At 39.2% G+C, this 24,811-nt stretch overlaps 1 protein-coding gene across 8 annotated transcripts in view; it reads right to left on the bottom strand.

Moving 5' to 3' along the window:
• Window positions 1-24,811, bottom strand: part of COL4A4 (collagen type IV alpha 4 chain) — a 117,481-nt gene that overhangs the window by 87,310 nt on the left and 5,360 nt on the right. For 4 of the 8 annotated variants that reach the window (XM_074314188.2, XM_074314163.2, XM_074314160.2 and 1 more), the window contains 4 exons: window positions 17,184-17,327; window positions 12,903-13,073; window positions 9,984-10,026; window positions 5,704-5,781 (listed from right to left, as the gene is read on the bottom strand). In XM_074314188.2, coding sequence (XP_074170289.2) covers window positions 5,704-5,781; window positions 9,984-10,026; window positions 12,903-12,964 — 183 coding nt within the window. In that variant the 5' untranslated portion in view covers window positions 12,965-13,073; window positions 17,184-17,327. Of the gene's footprint in view, window positions 1-5,703; window positions 5,782-9,983; window positions 10,027-12,902; window positions 13,074-17,183; window positions 17,328-18,200; window positions 18,436-24,811 lie in introns of those variants that run through there. The other 4 variants (XM_074314171.2, XM_074314146.2, XM_074314153.2 and 1 more) reach the window with 4 other exon arrangements.

Consider the following 24,811-nt stretch of genomic DNA (forward strand, 5'->3'; position numbering starts at 1 on the left):
CTACCACTACTGTTACCGCTGTGATTAATAATAAGTCCATGAGTATGAAATGATAAGCACGTCTCCTCCCTCTGCCTCCGGGACCCCCACGCCCTGTTCAGAAATACTTCCTCAAGCACCTACATAAGAAATCCTGCAACTGAAGACTCATTCTTTTAACTTGTAAGTTTTTCATTCTTCAAAAATCAAGGTTAATACTCCTGACAGAGGGAATACTTTAACAAGCTTCGCCAGAGTTGTAAACTGGCAGCTGGTGGGCTGAACTCTACCAGGAAATTTGTTAGACACTATGTTTTTGTGTAAAAAAAAAAAAAAATCTGAATTCTGATGCCTTTACATGACAAATGCATCGTCCATTTCCCTGACAGTCCCCAAGGCCTACTGTCACATCCTGGGGTCCCCTCACTCATGTGAGTTGCTGTCCCCTGTAGGCACCTGGGTCTGTCACCTTAGACAGTGCTCCATTTATCAGAGAATTCTCCAATAGAAATCAAATGAGCTAGAGAGTTAGTTCTTGGAGGAGAAAGACATGGCAAGAAAAAGGAGAAAGCAGAACCCAAAAGATAAGGGGTTGGTGACAGACCAAATATACCCACTTCTCAGTTGGCATTGGAACTTGCCTGCATCAAAATATAACTTAGTTGACTTATATGAACTTTGGGACATAAAAATAATTGCTCTGAGCCATGTATGAGGCTACAGCTGCAGAGTGTACTACACCACAGCTGCATGAGAGATAAAGAGACTGAATTCTAGAACTTTGTGTGCAAATAATTTAATATGAAAACTGTTAACAAGAATTAAAATTTCTCAAGTAAATTCCATTTTTATCATGGAATGGAGGCTTTTAGAAGTGTAAGGAGCAAGTGAAGGAACAAGTGATTGCAGGAAAAATACTTGTACATTTTTTAGCGATTTAAAATTCCCAAAGGAAAGACTGACTTGCAAATGTGTGATTTTAGTTTCCAAACCAAAAAAACAACTAAGACAGGTCTTGAGTTTTGAGTCATTTGACCTCTTTCTATGTAAAACCACTAAATTATAAAGTTTTATTTATTTCACAGTTGCTATACTTCCCTGAGTGGAAAACAATATGAATATTTTTGTTCTAGAAAAAAACTATAGAGGGTATCTTTATTATCATGCCAATTACTAATGCAGAAGGCATAAAAAGTCGCACCCTAGTCTATAAAGACAAGTAATTTTGTCTCCCACAAGGAGATCACCATCAAAAACATGGAAGTTTCCTCAAAGTTATTACTGACCATACCTGAAATTCACAAGGGAATTTGAACTATGTGAGATGATTCATTTAATAACAGGTTTTAAATGCTGTGTGTCATGGAAAACTGGGGGGATGAGTCCCCGGTAATTCTGTCCCCTCTTCTCTTGGAGCTGGCTAGTGTCCTTACATGCATGCTGCATACATCCTGGCCACCAGCTCAGACTCCCAAATCCTGTCCAGGCTGGAGTCTGAATTTTAAGTTATTGACTTACATATATGTTAACTACCTATTACATGCCATCTGTTGGGATCAAAGAAGTACCAAAAATGACCCACAGTTCTCAAAGGAGAAAAATAAAAGTAGGTAGCTTACGTTACTCTAGTGTCCACTATGGGCCAGGAACCCACGTAAACGTATCAGATTTCCGAATGACCACCTTTATGAAGTATGTGTTTACAATCTAATCAAGAGGATCAGGCAAATCCATACTCAAAAACAGAGCTATGAGCCAGAGTATGAGAAGTACCATGGAAGGAGACCAGGTTCCCACCAGGTGACATCGGCAGTGGCTGGGATGGGCAGGAGGCCTTGTGGGGAGGCATGGTGGGGGGGCATCTCCACTGAGCTCCTTTGGGGAAAACAGGAAAGACGGAAGCAGAGTGGAAGTGGGAAGGCATTCTAGAAAAGGGTTGAGAAGTGAACAGATTATGTTCAAGAGTGAGGGAGGGGCCTACCTAATACAGGAGAGGGTTCAAAAGGGAAGTAATAGTGATTACTGCTGGGAAAACGTGTTGAGGCTAGACTGTGGGCCTCCAGTGGTACATTGATGACACTGAACTTCAATTTTGTCCACATTGAAGCTGCTGCCCTTGATTCTGGGCCTTAGATACGTCCCAGCTCCCCCTCAAACTCTAGGTTCAATGTCCAGTGAAAACCCTAACCTCAGTCATTCCATGGCATGGGGCAGCCTGGCTTCCCAACAATTGCTTTAGAAGCAGTTTTGATTTGGGGCCTGAACAAACTACTCACTCAGGCATTAAGCTATAAAAGAGTACACAGGAATTTCTTTCTTAGGAAAGCCTGGCTTTGCCTCTCAGGGGCTGTGCCACCTCAGGCAGATGCTCAGGCCTCCAGAATTTGGTATATTCCTGTTTTTATAGTCCACTTTGAGCTGTCACTGTGGCTCAAGAGATGGTATGGGAGTTGGCTGGTTGCTGAGGACTTAGGAGAGCCCGCCTCCCAAGCCTCCCAGTTATACAGACTCCATGCTCCCAAATTCCCAGCTGGAAAATGTCACCAGCAACGAGTAGCCCTCCCTTGGGACCCATCTGTCTCAGGAAGAGCAGAGGCTGGTTGGCGTTCCCCACACAGCTCTGTGACACACAGAAATGGCGACACAGCCAGCGGAGGGCAGCCCCTCCCCGGGAGCCCTCCTACCCCACAGGCTGACAGCTGTGCTACAGGATGCAAAAGGCACCCTCCAGGCACGCGACTGCTTGCGACAGCTGATCAGCCCAAGGAAACGGGAGAGAAAGGGTGTCAACATAGAAGACGGAGGTTTGGGCACATTACAGTGTCCACCTGAGCTCACAAAGTCATGACTAAAACTGGTGTTTGCACCTCAGCGTCACCATCTTCTCATTGATCCTGGAGCAAACACTGTGGTGGAAGCCAGATACCGGGGGTGCTTCCTGTTTCTCCCACATACTAGCAAGTTATTCAAAACTCTTGGAAACTTGGTTCCTTGTATTGACAGATGGAAATAACAATCACACCAGCCTGACAGAGCTGTGGTAATCCTTTAAAGCAAGGTCCCCCAACTTTGGCACTTGGGGACAGATAACTCTTTGGTGTGGGGACTGTCCTGTGCCTTGCAGGGTACCAGGCAGCACCCCTGGCCTCTGCCCACAAGGACCAGTAGCACCTTACTTCACCCAGTGTGACAACCAAAAAATGTCTCTAGACATCACCAAATGTCCCCACTAAAACAAGTCTCAGCCTTATTTATATCTGAGGACCACACAACGCTGGCTTTATCCAGCAACTGTTCCCCTTTGTTCTGTGGTGCCCCATCCTCTTCCTGCCACAGAGCTGACCCATCCATTTTCCTTGGGCCTCAGCTCAAAGGATCTTAAAATTTAGATGTACTAATTTCTTTTCCTTTTCATTTATATAATCTTAATATGTCTATATTAACAACCTCACACAAAATCCAGGCTTTTTTTTCCCCTTGAAGAATGTGTATGTTTATAAGGAAAGGAGTAAACCCACTTGTCAGATTACTACTTTTTATGTCCCTACTTAAAAAAAAATTTTTTGAGATATAATCGACATACAACATGATATTAGTTTCAGGTATACAACACAATGATTTGATATACATCTATATTGCAAAATGATCACCATAATAAGTCTAGTTAACATCCATCACCACACACAGTTACCAATTTTTTCTTGTGATGAGAACTTTTAAGATCTACTCCCTTAGCAACTTTTAAATGTAAAGTACGGTATAATTAACTATAGTCACAGTGCTGCTACATTACATCCCCAGGACTTATTCCTTTTATAACTGGAGGTTTGTACCTTTTGTTTTTAAATTATATCATGAAGTACAAATTGCCAGTTATAAAAATAGTCATGAGGATGTAAACTATAGCATAGGGAATGCAGTCAATACTAATATAATAACTGTGTATGGTGTCAGATGGGTACTAGACTTCTCGGGATGACCACTTTGTAAGTTATATAAATGTCTAATCACTATGTTGTACACCGAAACTAATATAATATTGTATGTCAACTGTAATTGAAAAATAAAAAGTGTATCATGAAAGTGGCTTGAGAAAGCTCAAGCTATATTCTGATCACTGAAATTTTTGAAGCATCGCAGAAGAAACAAAACAGTTGAAGCAGAAGGGGATTTACCTCAACATAAGCTCTATAGCAGGGGTGTCCAAACTTTTTTCAACGTTTTTCACCAAGGGCCATATGCGGTAAAATACACAAACAGCCGGGCCACTCCCTCGAGGTGAAGTACGTATTGCCTCACCTGGTTTATTTAAGTAAACTAAATATATTTTTGGAATTTGCTGCGGGCCAATTAACAATGGATTGCGGGCCGCAGTTGGCCCGCGGGCCGCAGTGTGGACACCCCTGCTCTATAGGGTAGCTGCTTACAGGAAAAGAGCTTGGCAAAGGAACCCCATACATACCGCACTCTTACTATGTGAAGATGAAGAGATGCTGTAGGAGAACTATACGGTCCCTTCTCTCAGGAAGGTAGCGTTCCACGTTCTTGTGGACTGGTCTTTACTGGATTGTCCTTTTTGAGGGTCAAGCCCCATAGGATTGATTTGGCCATGTTTCACTAGAATCATTGCTCTGACTCAAAAACTGTCCAAAGCTTCCGAAGCATATTCCTTTCTTATAAGACTTTGGCCATATTTTTAATCAAAATAATTGTTTGATCTAACTCTCAGCACAGATGAGTTAGTGGGCTGCCAACTGCTACTATCAGAATATAAGGGAGCATTTCATAAGTGTTCAAGAGACCTGGTGTACAGTAATCAAGTAGGTTCTTGCACACTGAAGAACAGAATCTAGTGTAGTCAGTAAAAGCACCATCCTGAGTGGACTTGAGCAAGACACTAAACTACTCTGTGTTTCTGTCTTCTGCACAGCAAAGTCAGTACGATAAGACAGTAAGAAAGCTGTGGCCAGGAATCAGGGAGCTAGTAAAGCATTTTAAGTACATAAAGCCTGGCACATCAGAAGCACGCGAGAAATGCACCTATCACCTTGATTACAGAACACTATTCCACAGGATTTCAATAGGTGTTATTCAAAAAGGTCTTGTGGTCCAATGTCCAGAAATACTACTCTAAACGAAGTTCAGTGGCTTTTTTTCCCCCCACTCACTGCAATACTTCTGAGAACCTTTAAAATGCTAATATGCAACATGAATATCAAGATGGCAACCCAGTACATATCATTTAACACTGGAACCCTGTCTGCATAAGGCAAGTCACAAAACCAGTGTTGCATAAAACACTGGGTGAATCACTGCTTCCCAGACTATCTTTAAGCCTTACACATGGCCTAACATAATTGCGATTGCTTATCGAATGTACAGAATTTTTATTATAAAAGATATAAACATTGCCGACTACCAAAACATGCTAAGAATCTGGGACTACTTAGTGTTAAAAAATCACAAGGGTTCAAAATTCAATTTGCTGTCCATGTTGAGTTTTAAAATTTTTTATCGTGCTAAGAACACTTGACATGAGATCAACCCTCTCAACAAATTTTTAAGGGAACAATACGTTACCATTAACCATAGGCAGAATGTTTTTACAGCAGACTTCTACAACTGAAGTTGTAGAAGTTGCTTAACTGAAATTTTACATCCTTTGATTAGTAACTCCCCATGGCCCCTCCCCACAGCGTCCATGTTGATTTTTACGTCACTTACCCGAGACCCCTTTTCAGGAAAGCACTGGCAAACAGAGCAGTCTCTTCCTCCACAAGGACCAATGAACTTCTTTCCACTCTGCAAAGTGAAGCATCTGATTCAGTGTATCAGTACTGATCCCTCAGCTGGGTATATGACATATACATTATAACAAGCATACTTGGTCTACATAACTCGTGAAAATTCCACAGTATAATTTTCCCTGAATCGGTGACAAGAAGAGACTAATATTGACATATAAAAAGGCAAAAAATGTACATTGTGGCTTGATAATAAAGAGAGTTGATGATTAGGTGAGCAAGAGTATAAGTTTATGTGAGCTAGAATAAATTATGTAAGCTAGGACTTTTGTTTTTCTAAAAGGCTCCTTCTGGAAGCCACTTTGCTTTAACCAGACTCTTCTGCCATTTTTTTTCTTCTGATAAGATCCATTTACTAAGCTGTAAACAATGTAGTTAGAGCATAAACTATGTAGTTAGGAAAACAGTAAGTGCACACTGGTATCTAATTTAAATTATAAGCCCGGCTTTTTGGGGGGAGAACCTCGTGCTTTACCTCCAATCAGGTAGGGCACGGCTCACTCATCCAATCCCTCTGGCTCAATGCTCTGGGCACAGCCTTCCACTTTGGGTTGAAATTGTTCTTCCTACAATTTGCTAATACTCCAAGATGGCTCCTCTAATGTGTCTCTCAACCAGAAAGCTCCTGAACTTGAAAAATTTGGGCACTTTACCTACTTTTAGCTAACTTTTCTTCAACACTCTCTTTAGAGAGTTGCTCCACACTCACATATTTTGTTAACTTTAATGCTTCCTCCAAACACTCTCTCCCATACACAACCTCCACACGCACACACACATGCACACATGTGCCCTTTAGGAAAAATTAGTCCCTTGTTCTCACAAATCCTTGTTATCTCTATCCAGAGTCATCAGTCACTTCAGTACAAAAGTATATTTACAGCATTAACTGTTTCCATAAGTAGATCCCTTAATGACAAACAGGCCCCATAATGCATTGCAGTGAAAATGAGCTCTAAGTGTTCATTCACAGACTTGGGGCTGTGGGTTGGGAAGGAGTGGTGCTAAAAGCAGCTCTAGGTACTAGGAGCTGAGGGCACAGATAGAAATATCAGTAAGGAATCAGGGACAAACTTTGCCTAGTTCATGATCTTGCCTAGGCCAGCCCTCATTGCAACGTGTAATATATTAACCACATATTTCTGTAATTGATAGACCTTTTTCAATTCAAGCTGTAAACTTAAGCCTTTAGACCAATGTACAATGGGGAAACATTTAAACCAATATTTATAGTTCTCATGGAAGACATATATATGTATACATTCATACCTATGTATATATACAGGTATGTATGTGAATATATATGAATGTATATGTGTCTGTATATGTATATGGGAGGGAAAGTAATCTATCCAGCATGTATTTTTCTTTTCAGTCACACAATATAATTTAGACTTCTTTTTTTTTTTCTGGAAAAATATGCTCAGAAACAATCCAAAAATAGTATCTTTACATTAAGCATTAATAAAGAACATACATTTATAAACAACACTCTTAAGGGTCATTGAAAATATATAAGAATTTGAACCTTGAAAAGAGCCAAGCAATTAGATAATTTAAGTGTAAAATGTATTTGAAGTTTCGGAAATATATGCCTCTTGAGTTCTGACCAACATTGTTATCTACAATGCGGAAACATTCAGTTCAAAACTTTGATAAGGTAAAATAAACAAATAAATAAACAAATGTCCAGGGTCAGATCAGGACAGCATGAAAGCACTTAAAATAATTAGTCTGAACTTGGGTTCATTTAAGGTTGGGTTCATCAGTGTAGTATCAAAACAACCAGAGGGGGGAAAAAAAGAAGGTCAGTTGATTAGATGACTTGGGAATAAAGGCAAGTTTGTTATTTTATTGTTTTTTTTTTCTTTTACTTAATTGTGCCAAGCATCACTGAGACGTTTATAGCAAAATCACATGTCAGAGAAGAATCAGTTTAAAACAGATTAGCAAATTCTAATAAAGAAACGGAAATAGTTGTATATAAAGCTTTGACTTGAACTAACAAAAGCAAAAAGCAAGACATGATCTTAGTCTCTACAAAGTTCTTCTACGTTAGACATATCCCAACAAACATCACTTTAATAGGGGGAGGTATTTATAGAGGAAGAAGCTTCACCTCAAAAAAGACTGTAGAAACCCATTAAAATAAGACAAAGACTATGTCTCAGAAAAGTCACCGTTCAAAGTATAAATCATGTCCACTGGGAATACACTGATATTCTCAAAAACCACTGTTACTATTCAAAGAAGAAAAGGGAAAAGTCACTATCTGCTTTATTTCAGATATTTTTAAATAGATATTTATTGCATAGAAAGTTCAAGAAAATAAATTATTTTCTAAATTAGTGATCTGTCCTGTATTTGTACATCTATTTTCTTTTTCAAAAAATAAATAACATATGCCAATGATAAAAAATTCAAATAGTACAAGAGAGTATAATGGAAAAAGACATTTTCTCTTCCAACCTTGGCTTCCTAGTCCCTTGCCTAGAGGTAGTCAATCTCTTCAAATAGGTGTCAGGGCATTTATGAGCACATTCATACAATCACACACACACACACACACACACACACACACACACACTTCTTTTGTGTGATTTTGGTCTTGTTTTATTTTTCCCCAAATGGTATATTCCCCTATACCTTGCTGTTTTCACTTATTAAGATGTCTTCAAAATCATTCTGAAATAATACATATGGCAGTCCATCAAAGTACTATAACTTATTTCATCAGTCCTTATTGATAGTCATTTAGCTATCTCCTTTGTTTTGCTATTGAACACTACCCTGCAGCTAGTATTCTTCTGCATTTATCTTTATGCACAAGTCAGTATAAATATGTATGATAAATTCCAAAAAAGGAAATTCCTATGTCAACAGGTATATACCATTGAAATTCTGCAGGATAATTCCAAATCGCCTCCCATAGATATTGCATAAATTAATATCGCTACCTTCAAAACCCAACTACAGTATAGCCACTTTCTGTGTGAACTCTCTAGGATCTCTACATGCACAGCCTGGTAGGAGGAGCCAGGCTAGCTAGAACAATCTTTGGTTCAGGAATTATATTCACTTATATGAAACATAAGAAACTAAGAAAGTGAAATTTAGGACTCTGTCAACTTTCATAATAGAAAAAAGGAGAGGGTCCAAGATGGCGGCTTAGGTAAACGCTATGCCTACTGCATCCTGGGATCACACCAAAATTACAAATAAATTATAGAACAGTCAACCTCAAGAATCATCTGAAGACTAGCTGAACAAAACCCCTATGACTAAGGATATAAAGAAGAGGCCACGGTGAGACTGAGAAAAAAAAAAGAACATAATGCAAAAATAAACTTAGGAAAATCAGGTGAGAAAAATATTTTTAAAAATCCACACACCTGTATTTCAGTATGTTTCCATTTATTATTTCAAGTGATGCTCTCAAATGCATGTGAACTCAGTTGGACGTGTTTTATCATCCCTACTTACTCAGAAGAAAACTGAGTCTTGGATAAGTTAAGAGATCAGTCATTGGCAGAGCCAAAAGCCAAAGGCTTCTCATTCCTGGACACATGAGCTTTCTGCTCCTGACTGGTAGGAAAAGGAAAACAGAAGGCAGCTTTTCTTTTATTTGCTTTGAAATGACCTATAACAACTTGCATCACAGAAACAACTGGGTGGATCCAAGCTGGAGGATAGACAGACAGAGATGTGTTCACTAGAGTGATTTAAACCAGTCCAGTTGTCTAAAGATCAACCTGAGTTATAGGCCGCCCATAGAATTTCCCAGAAATGACTGAGGTTGGGTTTAATAACTGAGATTCTTTAGCAAGAAGCAGAAGAAAGAGATCTTATTACAGAATGTTCTAGGCTTATCTTTTTCCAAAGTTAAAATGTTAAAATTTAATCTTATACTTCTTGATATAATCTTGGAAAGGCCCACCTGCTTCCTGCCCGCCTCCAAAAAACGTTTTTAAGAAAGGGTTATATTATAAAATAAAGAAATCCCCAATGCCAATTGAAGGCAGTTTGGTAAGCAGTCTTGATTATAAAATATAAAAGAAACCTTAGAGATCATCTAGTCTAACCCTTCATTTTATAGATGAGAAAACTGAATCCCAGAAAGTGATTTGTGTAAAAGTATAACAAACGTAATGCACTCAATAATGTGAATTTTCAACATGTGAGCAGAGCTAATGTACTTACCCCATATACGTGTTGTACAGAAAAGACAATAAATATAAGTGACCTATGAAAAAGCAAAACCACAGATTAAACTGTTCATTTTCATGCAAACTAAATGGAACAGAAAAAGAACACAGGAATCAATTCCAGAAAGCTTCATTTTTTATGTCTAATAAGCTGCTGTCACCACCGATTGTCCTCAGTGACAAGATAAATGTAATTGTGTCTCGGGCTGTCTTTATTGCCTTTCACCTTATTAATCAGTCAGGAAGTACTCATACCCCTTCAGTGGGGTCCTCATTGTGGTGGGTACCCATGACACTGAAGGTGAGACCTAGCTGAACAGGTGAGTGAAGGGAAAAGACTGTTGGAATGAAAACCAGAGGAGAGAGGGAAGGAGGCAGCTTGGTTCAGGCACAGTGCGGAGAGTAGTGTATCCTGGATGCTATTAAGTGGAGCCAGCTGGAAGAAAGGAGCATGGAAGGAAACCTAACTGGACTGAGAGATGGTTTGGAAGGCAAGGAAAATACGGACTAGTTAGGGAAGCATTTGGTTGTGCAGGGTCTTATAAGTGAAGCAGAAATCCAACTGGAGTAACATCATTATTATAAACAAATTTTGACAGAGGACAGATGCAACCAAAAGAGATCGCTGTATGGACTGATATTTGTGCCCCACGCCCCAATGCATGTGTTGAAATCTTAACCCCCAATGTTATCGCATGATGAGGTGGAGCCTATGGGAGGTGAGGAGGTCATGAGAGTGGAGTGCACACAAATAGGATCAGCACCCTCAATACGAGGGACCCCAGAGAACTCTCTCGCCTTCCTTCCACCATGAAGATACAACGACAAGTCAGCAGTTTACAACCCAGAAAAGGACCTTCACCAGAACCGACCATGCCGATACCCTGATCTCGAATTTCCAGCCTCCAGAACTGTGAGAAATAAATCCTTGTGGCTTATAAGCCACCCAGTCTGCGATATTTGTCATTGCGGCCGGAACTAAGACCGCCACTAACATTCACGTGCATTTACTTCGGTCTTACGTTGGTCCAAGAGCTTCCCTATCCACCCATCAAACAGCGATGATGGAGTTGGGGCTTCAGGTCACATCATCCCCAACCGTCGGAGGAGAACTGGGGCCCAGCCTGGTCTGTCATTTGTCTGCCAGCCTCGTTCTTTGTCCTGTGTAGAGTCCTCACCTCTGAAACCTCACATCCCAAATGAGCCTTCCTTCTCCACCCTGTACTCCTTCCTCCTGTGCTCACAGACTGATAAGCACTATAGCACTCCACAGAGCTATGGTGCCCCTGGGACACCCTGACTGGGACACAGAGAGGGGGCAGGTCTAGCCCACACTGAACTGGCTTACACACGGAAGTCCCCCTTCCAGACCCTTCTTTTGGAATTCATGACAGTTCCAGTAAAAGCCAGGTAGGCATTTCAGTGAAGTAACTATGTAAATTAAGAGAATTTAAAAAAACTGAAAGAGGGGTTAAACACTGGGAATAAATTGTTTTAAATCAAGTTAAAGTATTTATAACTACTGTTTGCTGATTGGGTCCTTACCACCACGTTGGATATTTGTAAACGAGACTACATTACATTTTATAGCAGTGTTGGCCTCCATATATATGCAGTCTCATTAAAACTGGTGTAGGGCATGTTTTTCCCACAGTTTACACAAGAGCAAACTGACTCAGAAATGTTGGTAACCTGCTCAAAAGGTCGCAGGCAGAGTGGCATGGAGGGGGCCTGGCTCAGGTCAGGTCTGAATGCCATCACTCTCCCTTCCCTCTTCCTCTGCTTCTTCCTCCTGCTGCTGTATGTATTTAAAAACAAGACAATTCTTCCTTTTCTTCAAAGAACCATTCACAATTAGGATTACTTTGCAGTTTCCTCCCCATCCACTCCAAATAAATAAGACTTGACTGCATTTCTGAATTAAATAAATCCCCTTCTCACCACCCTCTCCTCTTCACTGCCCATAATACGTGTTCATCAGCTTCAAACTTCTGATATTTTTCACTGTTTAACATTTCTCTGCCTTGAATCCCAACATCTTTTCCAATCCCTTCTAACAATCTCACCTTGTTTCCAACTGTGGCTGGAACACATCATCACAAACTCAGTCTCTTAAAACAACACAATTTTTCTTTTCTCTTATGGTTCTGGAGATCAGAAGTCCAAAACGGGCCTCCCTGGTGGAAATCCAGGTGTTGGCCGGGCTGCGTTCCTTCTGGAGTACCCAAGGGAGAAGCAGGCCCCTGTCTTTCTGGATTCTAAAGTCTGCCTGCAGTCTTTGGCACACGCTCTCTTCCACCTTCAAATCACAGGTCGAGCAACCTGGCTGCATTTCCCTGACCTCTGCTTCCATCATCACATCCCTTCTCTGACTCACTCTCCTGCCTCCTTCTGTCACTTCTGAAGACCCTTGTGATGACACTGAGCCCAACTCTGATAATCCATAGTCTCCCCATCAAAAGATCAGCTAACCAGCAATCTTAATTCCATCTGCAACCATTAATGCCCCCTTGCCATGTAAGACACTCACAGGTTCCAGAAATTAGGACACACATCTTTGGAGGGCATTCTCCTGCCTACCACACTTATAGAGTACCTTGTCCTAACTCTCTTAGTTAGACAGACTTTGCTGCTCCGGACATAGAGGTTGTTATTCAAACCTAGTGAGTAAGAGAGCAGCAATCTGCAGACTTTAGATGAACATCTTCCCATTGGGTGATTATGTGGGTGAAATTCAAAGAGAGGACTGGTGTTTAACAATCAAAATGAGTAGCAAAATGCCAGGCATAATCCACAGATTTCTGCAACGATTTGGTTTTTTGACCCATGAAGCATTAATATAATTCATACCTATAGAACTGACACTTAGGAGACATTTTTGAATAAAAGCAAGCGATCGCACTGAGACACTCACCAGGGATCTGGGGCCAAGGGTGTGTTCCACCTGAAAGAGCATCTTACTAACTCCACACACATGGCTCACTGCACAGTCTGGGCACTTGAGAAAAACTCTGTCAGTCAGTCTTCTCTCCTCTTCCAGACGACGCCCATTTATAAGTGAGGTTCTATGTCCTGGATTTAAAGTCTGTGTATGTTAAATATAAATACACCTCTTAATGGATTATAGTGGTGAAAATAATTACTTTCATTATTCATAGTTAGTGATGGAAATATTTTCCAAGGGGACACTTCAACAGTTTTTCAACATAACCTTTCCTTAGTGATGACTACACTGAATATCCATTTTTATTCTTAGAAATAAAATATTCTCAAATTCTTTGTATGTCATAAATATATTTTCAAAAAAGGTACATAGCTATAAATATAAAAACGCTTCTAGAAAAATTATTGCTTCATTTTGCTAAGTGGAATTTTCCTCTATTTAATCTTTTCCCTTAAAATCCAAGTTAAAATTCACTCGTGGTGTTGCTGTTGTTTTTAACTTTTGAAACTAGGAAAGAAACCCTCTAGTATAGAAATACACACTTTGCACACATACAGCAAATATATATAAAATATTTTATGTAAAATAGTACAACCATTGTGGAAATACTTGGGCAGTTCCTCAAAAAGTTAAACATAGCGTTATCATATGACCCAGCAATTCCACTCCTAGGTATATAACTGAGAAAATTGACAATATATGTTCACACATAAACTTGTAGACGAATATTCATAAGAGCATTATTCGTAACAGCCCCAAAGTAGAAACAACCCAAATGTCCATCAACTGATAACTAGATAACAAAATGTGTTATATTCTTACAATGGATTCGGCCATAAAAAGGAATGAAGTCCTGAGACATGAATGAACTTTGAAAACATTATACTGAGTGAAAGAAGTCACATACTGTATGATTCCATGTATATGAAATGTCCAGAATAGGCAAATCCATACAGACAGAAAATAGATTAGTAATTGTCAAGGGTTTGGGGGAGGGGAGGATGGGGAGGTACAGGTTTCTTTTTGAGGTGATGAAAATGTTCTGGAATTAGATAGTGGTGATGGTTGCAGCATTATGATTATACTAAAAACCACTGAATTATAATCTTTAAAAGAGTCAAAATGGTGAACTTTATTTTGTGAACTATATCTCAATTTAAAAAGAAAAACTATTTTGACTCAAAGAACTCTATACTTTGATAAAAACTCTCTTTGGCTCAAAGAATTGAAATGCCTCATTCTTTAAAAGTTTGACTTCTCTGAAGACCTGTACCTATGAGAATTGGGCAGAGAGACAAAAATTGGGAATGTTGGTATTATAAGCTATTTTTAAATTTCTGGATAAACTAACTCAATGGTGTAATTATGGGAGACTAGTTTCCCAAGTAAGTAGAACAACATTCCATGATACAGTTTCAAAATCAATAGAAACAGAATCACTTTGAGTGCCCAGATCTTTTTCACATCCCCTAATCCATCATTTTAAATATTTTTTAGTTGCATTCTAGAAGCAAGTATGATTAAAACAAATTATTGTTTTGGTAGGAACATACAAATTGGTTTAAATCATTCAAAATGCACTCAATATTTGAAAGAAATAGGGAACACAGGAAAAAATTAAAGAAAACCAGAGATATTTGCATTTAAACCCCAAAATAGATACATGATGCAATTAATCTCCACACATATTGTGATAAAGGTTACACAAAGGGGGATCTTATTAAAATACACTGTTTCTGTGGTTATCTTTTAGAGGGATAATGCCTGACCATGGATCATAGTCCTAACACCTAGGAGTTTCTCAGTACATTTTGATTGGACGGATGGATGGATGGATGGATGGATGGATGGATGGATGGATGGATATATGATGGATGGATGGGTGGATGGGTGGATGATAATGGATGAATGGATGGATGATGGATGGATGGATGGGTGTATGATGGATGGATGGGTGGATGGGTGGATGATAATCGATGGATGGATGGGTGATGGATGGATGGACCTATCAATATGCAGAAACCTAACTGGTCTCCCATTAGTCAGTGGGACTACCCAATATGAAAGGACACTGACTAACAGTGAAAGGACACTGCTATACTGGGAGAAGCCAAAGGATTTTCATCACCATACACTTAGTTACCATATAAGGTCTACAACAATAGGGATTTTTTTTTGGTCTTTTTTATTCACGAATATATCCCTGATATCATAATAGTGCGTGGAATATAGTATGTGCTCAATAGATAGTTGTTGAATGAATAGACTGACTTATAGAAGATATTTTGGGACCTTTAGAACGTGAATCAAATATACTTAATAGGGGATGTAAGATGAGGCTAATTTTGAATATATGTGAGGGAGTAAGAGAAGGGAGAATAAGGAGAGGGAGAGAGGAACCATGACAGCCTTGGGAGAAGTGAAGAGAAACTGACATTCCTAGTTATACACATATGGAGGGCTCTCTGCTAAGAGTGTTGCCCACATCAAGTCACTTAGTTTTCCCTACAGTATATTAAGAAAAGTATTATTTCCATTGTACAGGAAAAACAAACTGGATCAGTTTAAGTAATTTGTACAAAGTCACAGACCTAATACATGGCAGAACCAAGGCTTTTTGAGTCCAATGTACATCCCTTCTCCCACATGACACCCCAGCGTGGCAGCCTTCAGACTATTCTATTCTCATACTCCCATAAGAATTTTGAGAAACCTATGCACACCCCTCTTCTTTTTTTTTTTTTTTTCAATTAACACTTAAAAATTTCATGTCTTTAAATAGTTGAAAAAAGTATACTTTGGAACGCTGTAAATGGTGTCCTATAGAATAAAGCTATGGCAGCATTACTTTAGATGTGGCCAATGGCTCATAATACCACAGCAATCTGATTTTCACAACCATCAGTTTAAAATAGATTTACACAAGTTCTGTAACAGTTAGGGATTTTAGATTATTTTTTTCTTGAATTTGTATTTCCATTTCACTCCCACACATATATCCTAGTGCAATATAATTTTATACTTCAAAATCTTGTATTGATCACCTTATCATACTTCTCTGCAACAAAAATACATATATAAATTGAATATTTTTTATTTCCTATGACCACAAATCTCTAAGTCTTAAAAACAAATTTTTTCCTCCTGGATTGGCTTATACTTATGATTAGTAGTACACAGTCCATCAAAAGCATAAATAAATTTAAATCTTGATACACAATTATTAAACATTAAGAGTGAAATTTTATTGGAAATGTAGTTCGGAATGAATGAATGGGGCTTTTTTTGTTTCTTAATTAGTTTATTTAGCCCTAGATTAATAATACTTCTTACCAGAATGAAACAAATTCAGCAACAATCCTACTTCCATTTTAATTTTTAAACCTGTAAATTCTAATAATCCTATTCACAAAAATAAGCTGTGAATGGAAAGCATTTATTATACAAATGTCACTCAAATTATATTCCAAAGCAATACAGAATTTAGCATCCAGAATCATCTTGAGTGATCTACCAGCTGATAAGTCTTTCTTCAATTTGTGATGAAAGCAAAAAGTTAGAAAGCACCTGACTACGTAGCCCAGGAGGTAGAACACTTTCTGGTCTCAACACCTACATTCACACCCCACAAGCAGTGCTTACACTCTGGGGCAAAGCAGGGAAGCAACACTGGGGAAGCATGAGGGCCGGGGAATGGGGCACCAGGATGCCTTTCTTTTGAAAAGTAAGAGGACAATTGTGGAAGGGGCGGTGAGAACCTGGACCCATGGCCCATTTTCAGATAGAACAATTCTAAGAAAGAATATATGTAGCAGAGAATCTGGAAATTGATTCCTTTATTTAATTTTCCAAGCTGCTTGCATAACTCTTAAAATCATTTTGTCTCCCAAGGGTCCACGTGTCTCAGTTTGAAGAGCTCTGCCTTGGATGGGCTGCCAAACATTAAAAAATAAATAAAATAAATAAATAAAAAATAAAGAAAAACCAAAAAAAAAAAAAGAAAGGAAGGAAGGAAGGAAAGAAGGAAGGAAGGAAGGGAGGGAGGGAGGGAGGGAGGAAGGAAGGAAGGAAGGAAGGAAGGAAGGAAGGAAGGAAGGAAGGAAGGAAGGAAGGAAGGAAGGAAAGAAAAAGGCTCCCTTCTTCAGATTCACCTGGAATGAGCCTGAGATGACTATGTGCTTATACCACAGGTCTGTCCAGCCCACAACAAGCCCCAGAAGAATCACAGAACCTCTGTGACTGTTCTCCTACCTGAGATGCAGCAGTACCTGAGCAGAGCCCCCATAATATCAGCTGGACACCGTGAACACGGCCATGCAGAGCACTCTGTAGTTCACAAACGCTGCCCACACGTAATCCACAACAATCTATGAGGATTTTCTTCGTTGCAACTGCCTGTATTAAGAGCATAAAAACTTTGGTCTCAACCAAGCTTTTGACATCACTCTCAGAACATCATCCCTCTAACCTATCTTCTTACAAATAAATGGCTGTCATCACATGGGATTGGCCAAGGCAGTGTGTTTCTACCACTACTATTACCAAAAAAAAGAAAGAAAGAAAAAAAAGGAAAGAAAGAAAGAAAACAAAAAAAAAAAATCCCTCAACAATCCAAAGTGCTATGCCATGAAAAACATACACACACAAATAGCTTTGGGAGACTGTCTACCTGGGGAACGTGTGCCTTTCAAAAGACATGACTTAGTTTGCCTGCTGTTATTCTAAGAAGCAGGTGTTTTCTATACTCTACTGCATCAGAGCCCTCTCAGCCCAGCTAAGTGGGGGTGTGGCCAGGTTTTCATCACCTGACCCTGTGTCCCAAGCCACATGAGAAGGTTGAAGAAAACTACCTGAGCCAACCCAGAGCTTGGCATGGTGACACAGAACTCTGACTGGGCGGGAGGATGGCACCAAAAGACCATCTGGATCAGTCCTCTCGGAAGGCTGAAATTAGGAAACTGAGAAAAGAAAAGGGAATGAGGGAGGAAGGAAGCATCAGAGGTGCCCTGAGGTAGAGTCGGGCATTAGAAGGCAGAGACAGGTGAAGGCGAACTGCAAGGCTAAATTTAGAAGAAAGAGATAGGCTGAGTAATCCTACAAAGCTGTTTTCAAGAGAGGAAAATGCAAAAAGATAGACAGAGGTTGTCGTGAGAGGATGAAAGATTAGCTCATTCCTGAGGGTGGCCCCATTCCTGGTGCAGGTGTTACTTGAGCAAACTGGCCTGGGCAGTGGGTCCAAAGGCTGTGACACCCCAATAGGGAGCTTACCTGGAGTTCCCCTATGAAGGGAAGCTGAACATAAGTGCCCTGGGCCTTTGACATCCCCTTGCTCACCAGCCCAAGTAAGGTCCACAGGCATTTTCCCAGTGTGTATTTGCATCGGTGATTTTCCAGCATGTATATTCAGCAAATATCACTGTTCTCTTTCTTCAGCTCCCCGGGATCATTTTCTTCTTCACTCATGAAAATCCCTGCACTCTATTTCCCCTGAGACTCCTTACGAGTCTCTGCCCAATGTTTTCCAAATGTTAGGTCTGGGAACGAGATCTGAGGTCTTCCAAATCATAATCTCTACCATGGGGAATTTGTTTTCTCTGCAACCCAGTCTTGAAAAGAAGGACACCCTGCTGGGGTTCTCATCAACTGGGGGGTGGGGGTGAGCAATGATCAAGATGGGAGGACCAGATAAACTGGAAACTGAGCATCAGAATCTTCTAGTCACAAAAGATAGCAGAAGTACAATGTCTTCTGTTTTCCCAAGTCACATGAAGTCTTTGAGTGCTTTTTAATAATAACATTTTTTTGTTCTTTCAGTGAAATAACTTCCTGTCAATGCAGTAACTACATGTTCTTTCCTTTTAACCTTCTGACACTGAGCTATCTGAAGACTCTATCCAAGACTACATTGTTTTGATGATTTGAACACCTGTTTGTATATACCTTTATCTTTCCAAAACAGAATTCCTAAAGGCTCAGCTTTTGCAAAGAAATAAGCAAAGGCCATCAAAGTTCAGAAACAGGCTCTTGTCTACCTTGGAGGCTGACATCGCCTTTCAAGACTTATACGTTCCTTATTAAGAGATCACCTCACCTCCCCCCAACATACAAGCTGGTTACTTGGTTTTGCTGTAAAATGCCACCACTTTGGGTTGACTGTACCTGCAGTCTTTCAAAGACTTCATGTTAGTTTGAACTTTTTAGCAAAACCAGTCATCTCATCAAATATCACAAGGTTTTTAAAGTGGGTGTGAGTCTGTGTGGTCCATGGACCACCAGTATGTGGCTGGAACTTCCTATTTTCTAGGAAGCAACAGGGAAAAACTTGAGAAGTACTCAAGTAAATTCTTGAGAATTACTCTGAGTTCCAACTTGACTAGAATGTGGCTGGATTATGGCCAAGTCCGCCCCCACCTCTCCTTCCCTCCTGGTTCAGTTGAGTTGTTTGAAAGTGCTGCACAGTCCTTAATTGACCTTGGAATTGAGTTTGCTAGCTAGTATAGGGCCAAATGGACCATATCTTAGTTAATCCACCATTCTGCCAACATTGGCTTTTATTGTACTTTTCCCTTTTGCAGTCTCTTCCCAATATGAATGGAAAATTTGACACTATAATAATGTTACCACGTGGGAAAGACATGGAAGTGATACATGTTCCAAAAATATACAACTGATTTTCAAAACCGGATGGGCCCTTTACCTCCAAGTTAAGAATGACATTCTTGACTCAGAATGCTGTGTGTCTCTTTCCAAAAACACTAATCCCCCTGGTTTCTGGTGGTCTGTGATTTTCCCCTCTGGGCAGGGCTGGAGTGACTATCTCAAGTCCCTGGACCTTTCAGACCTCTGGGAACTGCCATCGGGAGAGCTCTGGCAGTAACACCTTATGATCCCATCAGACAAGGCCTACCCTCCCACCCCCCACCATACTGTGAGGCTGGCATTTGCCTTCATGACTTCTCCTCTTCTCAGCAGAGCCTGGCTGCCTTCCTCTCCTGGTGCCTTGAGCTCTCATGGTTAGGGATGAAAGTGGCGCTCTGGAGTGAGACTTCTGTTGAGTTCTTGATCACTTAGCAGTGTAACCCTAAGCAAGTTTGTAACTCCTCTGAACTCCTGATTTCTCAGTATGTAAAATTAAGACCTGAGAGAATTACATAAGTCTAAATTAGTGTCTACCACAGTGCCTGACCTGTGGGAGCAGCTTAATAAATATTTATTTCCTTCATTCTTAATTCCTTATGGAGGCAAAAAGAACCCCCGGCATATTAGAGAAGGGATGGAAAGTTGGGAACTGTGGCAAGCCTGAGCAGACTTGATCTGAAAAGGGTGAGACTTGATCTGGGAAGGAAGGAAGGGGTGAGATTTGATCTGGGAAAGTAGATCTGGGGAAATGAAAAGGAAGAGTAAGTTATGACAATCCCTCCTAAAGTAACTTTTAAATACCAGGAACGAGGAATAATGGAGAGTGATGAATCTTCAGTTGGTGCAGAAGAAGAAGGTATGAAGAAGAAGAATTCTAGTGAGAGTCAGGGTTCACCTAAGCTGACTCTGAGAGGACACTGGGAAAAGGTTGGCATTTAGTTTTATCAGCCAGAAAGCTGAGTCTCTCTGCTGTCACCACTGCTATTGCAGATACTGATGCATCTTCCCTCTCTTCCTCCTCTACTTCTCCACCGTCCTTCTAGTCATCATCATCATCATCATAACCATCACCATTGTCATCCCATCATAAGAAATTATAAGGAGCAGCATTTTCAGAGGCCCACCTGTGTTCTAAGCATTGTGCTAAGGGCGTAACACAAACTGCAAACCCTATGAGGTAACTAATATGATTACTTCTTTTTACAAATAAGGTACACAGTTAGTAAGTGACATTTCCAGAATTCAATATCGAAAGCTTTCCTTATAAACCTCAACACTATACAGCTTCAAAATTCATGGAAATTTATGGGTGACTTTCCAGGAACTCATGTCTGGGAAGAACAACTTTAGGCATCAATATGGCAGTAGCAGGAAGAGTCGATTAAAAAATGTAATGGTGCACGACGATACGAAGCCATTCTGCTTCCTGTGAATCTCAGAGAACTAGAGTTCTTGTGCAAAAGTCTTTATGTTTGGAATTTCATATCGAGAAACTCCTATAGGACATTTGGGGATCTTAAAGGTGCCATTTCTAAGTAGGATTTAGGAAAAGTCAAATGTTAAATTATTTGAAACAGCTGTGAAGGCAAAAGAGAAAGGGACTTCGCAAGTGTCCAAATGAACTTTTAGGTTAAACAGAAATATTAGAGTGGTGGGGGGGGGGACTGTTTTATAAGCTAAGAGGAAAGCTTTCTCTTGGTGGGTAAGAATTGTATTTATGTGAGTCTTGTGCCTGGTCTATGCAGAGCTTCATCTCCTTTGCTTCATGGTTGCATTCCTGTCTTCTGCCCACCCTCAACTGCCTTGCTTCTGGCAGGAGTTGGTTCCTAGAGACTCAGAATCTCCGTAGCGGGTCTTTCCCTAACGGACAAAACTTGTAGACTCCCCTAAGAATGGTTCTGCCACTCTGGAATCCAGTAAAGATTCAAACTATGCCATCCCGTAGTCTGCTACAGACCATGAAAACAGTCAGTGTTTCAGTGTGGCTTTTACACATCAGTAAATAACTGAGCAAATACAAGAGAATGTGCAGTGTACTGAAAAAAGAAAAAGGCAACTATATGATGTCTACAAGATACACACTTTAAATGAAAAGGCAGAGAGATTGAAAGTAAAAGGCTAGTAAAAGATATACCACACAAACAGTAAGCATAAGAAAGGCAGACTGGCTATATTAATAGCACATAAAATAGACTTTAAGATAGGAAGAAACATTTAATAAAGACCAAAAAGTTAATATATCAGAAAACTATAAATAGTATAAATATATGGGTTTAATAATACAACTTCAAAATATCCGAAGCCAAAACTGAAAAACTAAGGGGAGAAATACATAAATTCTCAAACATAGTTGGAGACTAACTCTTTTCTTCATTATTGATAGAACAAGATGGAAAGTATCATTATTAGTGCCATATATCAATATCTTCTGTGTCTGTCAAGAAACAAAAGATCTGAGCAATACTATCAACCACCTTGACCTAACTGAGATATAGATACATATCTCAATATTCATCATATATATATACATATATATATATATATGTGTGTGTGTGTATATATATATATATATATATATATATATATATATATATATGATGATAGCCATCAACTACAGAGTATATATTTTTTCAAGTGGACATGGTATGTTCAAGATAGACCATATGCTGGACCACAGACCAGGTTTCAGTAGATTTCAAAAGACTGAAATCTTGCAGAAAATTAAATTGGAACTCAATAATAAACCATCTAGGAAAATCCCAAATATTTGGAAATTAAAAAACACACTCCAAATAACCCAAGTCTCAAAGAACAAACCAGAAAAATTAGAAAATATTTTGAACTGAATGATAATGAAAATGACATATCAAATTTATGGTTTACAACTTAGTGCAGAGAAATTGTATCTCTAAATGCTTATATTAGAAAAGGAGAAAAGTCTAAAGTCAGTTATCTAAGTCCCTGTCTTAGGAAACTGGGAAAAGAAGAGAAAATTTAACCTGGAGTAAAAGGTAGGAAATAATAAAGGTAAGAGAAGAAATAAAGGAGAGAGCATTCAAGCAACAAAGAAATTCAATGAAACCCAAAGTTGATTCTTTGACATTTTTAAAAGGTAAATAAAATGATAGAATTGACAAATTACCAATATCAGATATGAAAAAGAGAAAACCACTACACACCTACAGATATTAAAAGGATACAGAATCTGCTGTATAATTATATGCCAATAAGTTTGATAATATATAAATTATGAACACATTTTATAACAGATGCCAATTAACACAACTGACACAAGAAGCAATAGAAAAATCTGAATAGCCCTGTATCCAAGGAAGTCATAATGAATTAAGTTTGTAATTAGAAACCTTCCCCAAAGAACACTCAAGGGCCAGTTGGCTTCACTGATGAATTCTTTCAAACATTTAAAAAGAAATAATACCAATTATTCACAGACTCTTCCATAAAATAGAAGAGAGAATGCTGTGCAACTCATTTTATTAGGCTAGTATTACTTGGATACCAAACCAGACAAAGACATTACAAGAAAATGACAGACCAATATCCCTCATGAACATGGACACAACTCTCCTTAACACAATATTAACAAATCAAATCCATATATATGTAAAGTCAAAAGACCTAGGACAGCATAAGCTATTTTTTGAAAGAGCAACAAAATTGGAGGACTTACACTACCTGATTTCCAGACTATAAAGTTATAGTAATAAGGACAATGTGATATTGATGAAAGAAGAGACACGTATATCAATGGACCAAAAAGACCCAAACACACATGATCAATTGATTTTCCAAGAAGGTGCCAAAGAAATTTAATTGAGAAAGAAAAGTCTTTTCAACAAGTGGTATGTGAACAATTGTACAGCCATATAGAAAAGAAAATTAAAAATAGATCCTTACCTCACAGCAGGCCTTCAAATTAACTCAAAATGAATCCTTGACCTGAATGTAAAAATACTAAAAAAGAAGAAAACATAGGAGTAACCTTTGCAACTTTAGCCTATGTGAAGATTTCTGAGATTATAAGAAAAGCACAAGCCATAAACGAAAAAGTTGATAAACTGGGGTTGATCAAAATAAAAACATTCGTTTTTCAAAAGATACCAATAAGGAAACGAAAAGACAAGCCACAGAATGGGAGGAACTATTCATAATAAGTATATCTGGCGTGGATCTTGCATCCAGAATACATAAATAATTATCGTAACTCAACAGTAGGAAGAGAAACAATTTTAATGGGGAAAATTTTTGAGTAGACATTTCACAAAAGTTCTATAAATGATTAATAAGCAAGTGGAAAGATGTTCAACATTTTGAGTAATCAGGGAAGTGATGAAGCACATTGAGGGGTGGCTGAATGGTTCAGTTGGTTAGAGCACGAGCTCTCAAAAGCAAGGTTATCGTTCAATTCCCGCATGGAATGGTGGGCTGTGCCCCCTGCAACTAAAGCTTGAAAATGGCGACTGGACTTGGAGCTGAGCTGTGCCCTCCACAACTAAACTGAAGGACAATGACTTGGAGCTGATGGGCCCTGGAGAAACATACTGTTCCCCAATATTCCCCAATAAAATTTTTTTAAAAAAAAGCATACTGACATACTACTGTGTAAGTATTACAATAGCTAAAATTTAAAAAACTGACAACACTGAAGAATGCACCACTAATATATGGAGTAACTGGAACTCTCACACATTGCTGGTGACAACGCAGAATGATACAACTACTTTGGAAAACTATTTCTTCTATAATTAAATGTACATCTACTATATAATCCAGACATTTCACTCCTAGGTATTTATTCAAGAGAAATCAAAATGCATGTTCATACAAAGGCTTGTATAAAAATATTCATAGCAGCTTTACTTGTAATAGCCCCAATCTGGAGACAATTCAAATGTCCAACAATAGGTAAATGGACTTTTTGAAAAGCAATATCCATACAGTGAAATACTACTCAGCAGTAGAAAGGAACAAACAGCTGATACATAAAACATGGATCCAACTCAATATTGGTCTGCTGAGTCAAAGAAGCCAGACACAAAAGGGTACATGCTGTGTGAGTACCTACTAGACCATGCCAACTGATCTACAGAGACAGAAAGCAGATCAGTTGTTGCCTGGGAGTGGGGGTGGATGGTCTGCAAAGGGGCAAGAGGCCACTTTGGGGAGTGACAGAAAAGCTCAGTATGATGGTGGTGTTGGTTCCACAGGGTCAACACATC

The sequence above is a fragment of the Rhinolophus sinicus genome, chromosome 17 (genome assembly GCF_057876585.1).
Source record: "Rhinolophus sinicus isolate RSI-liver-muscle chromosome 17, RSI-T2T, whole genome shotgun sequence".
Lineage (NCBI taxonomy): Eukaryota > Metazoa > Chordata > Mammalia > Chiroptera > Rhinolophidae > Rhinolophus > Rhinolophus sinicus.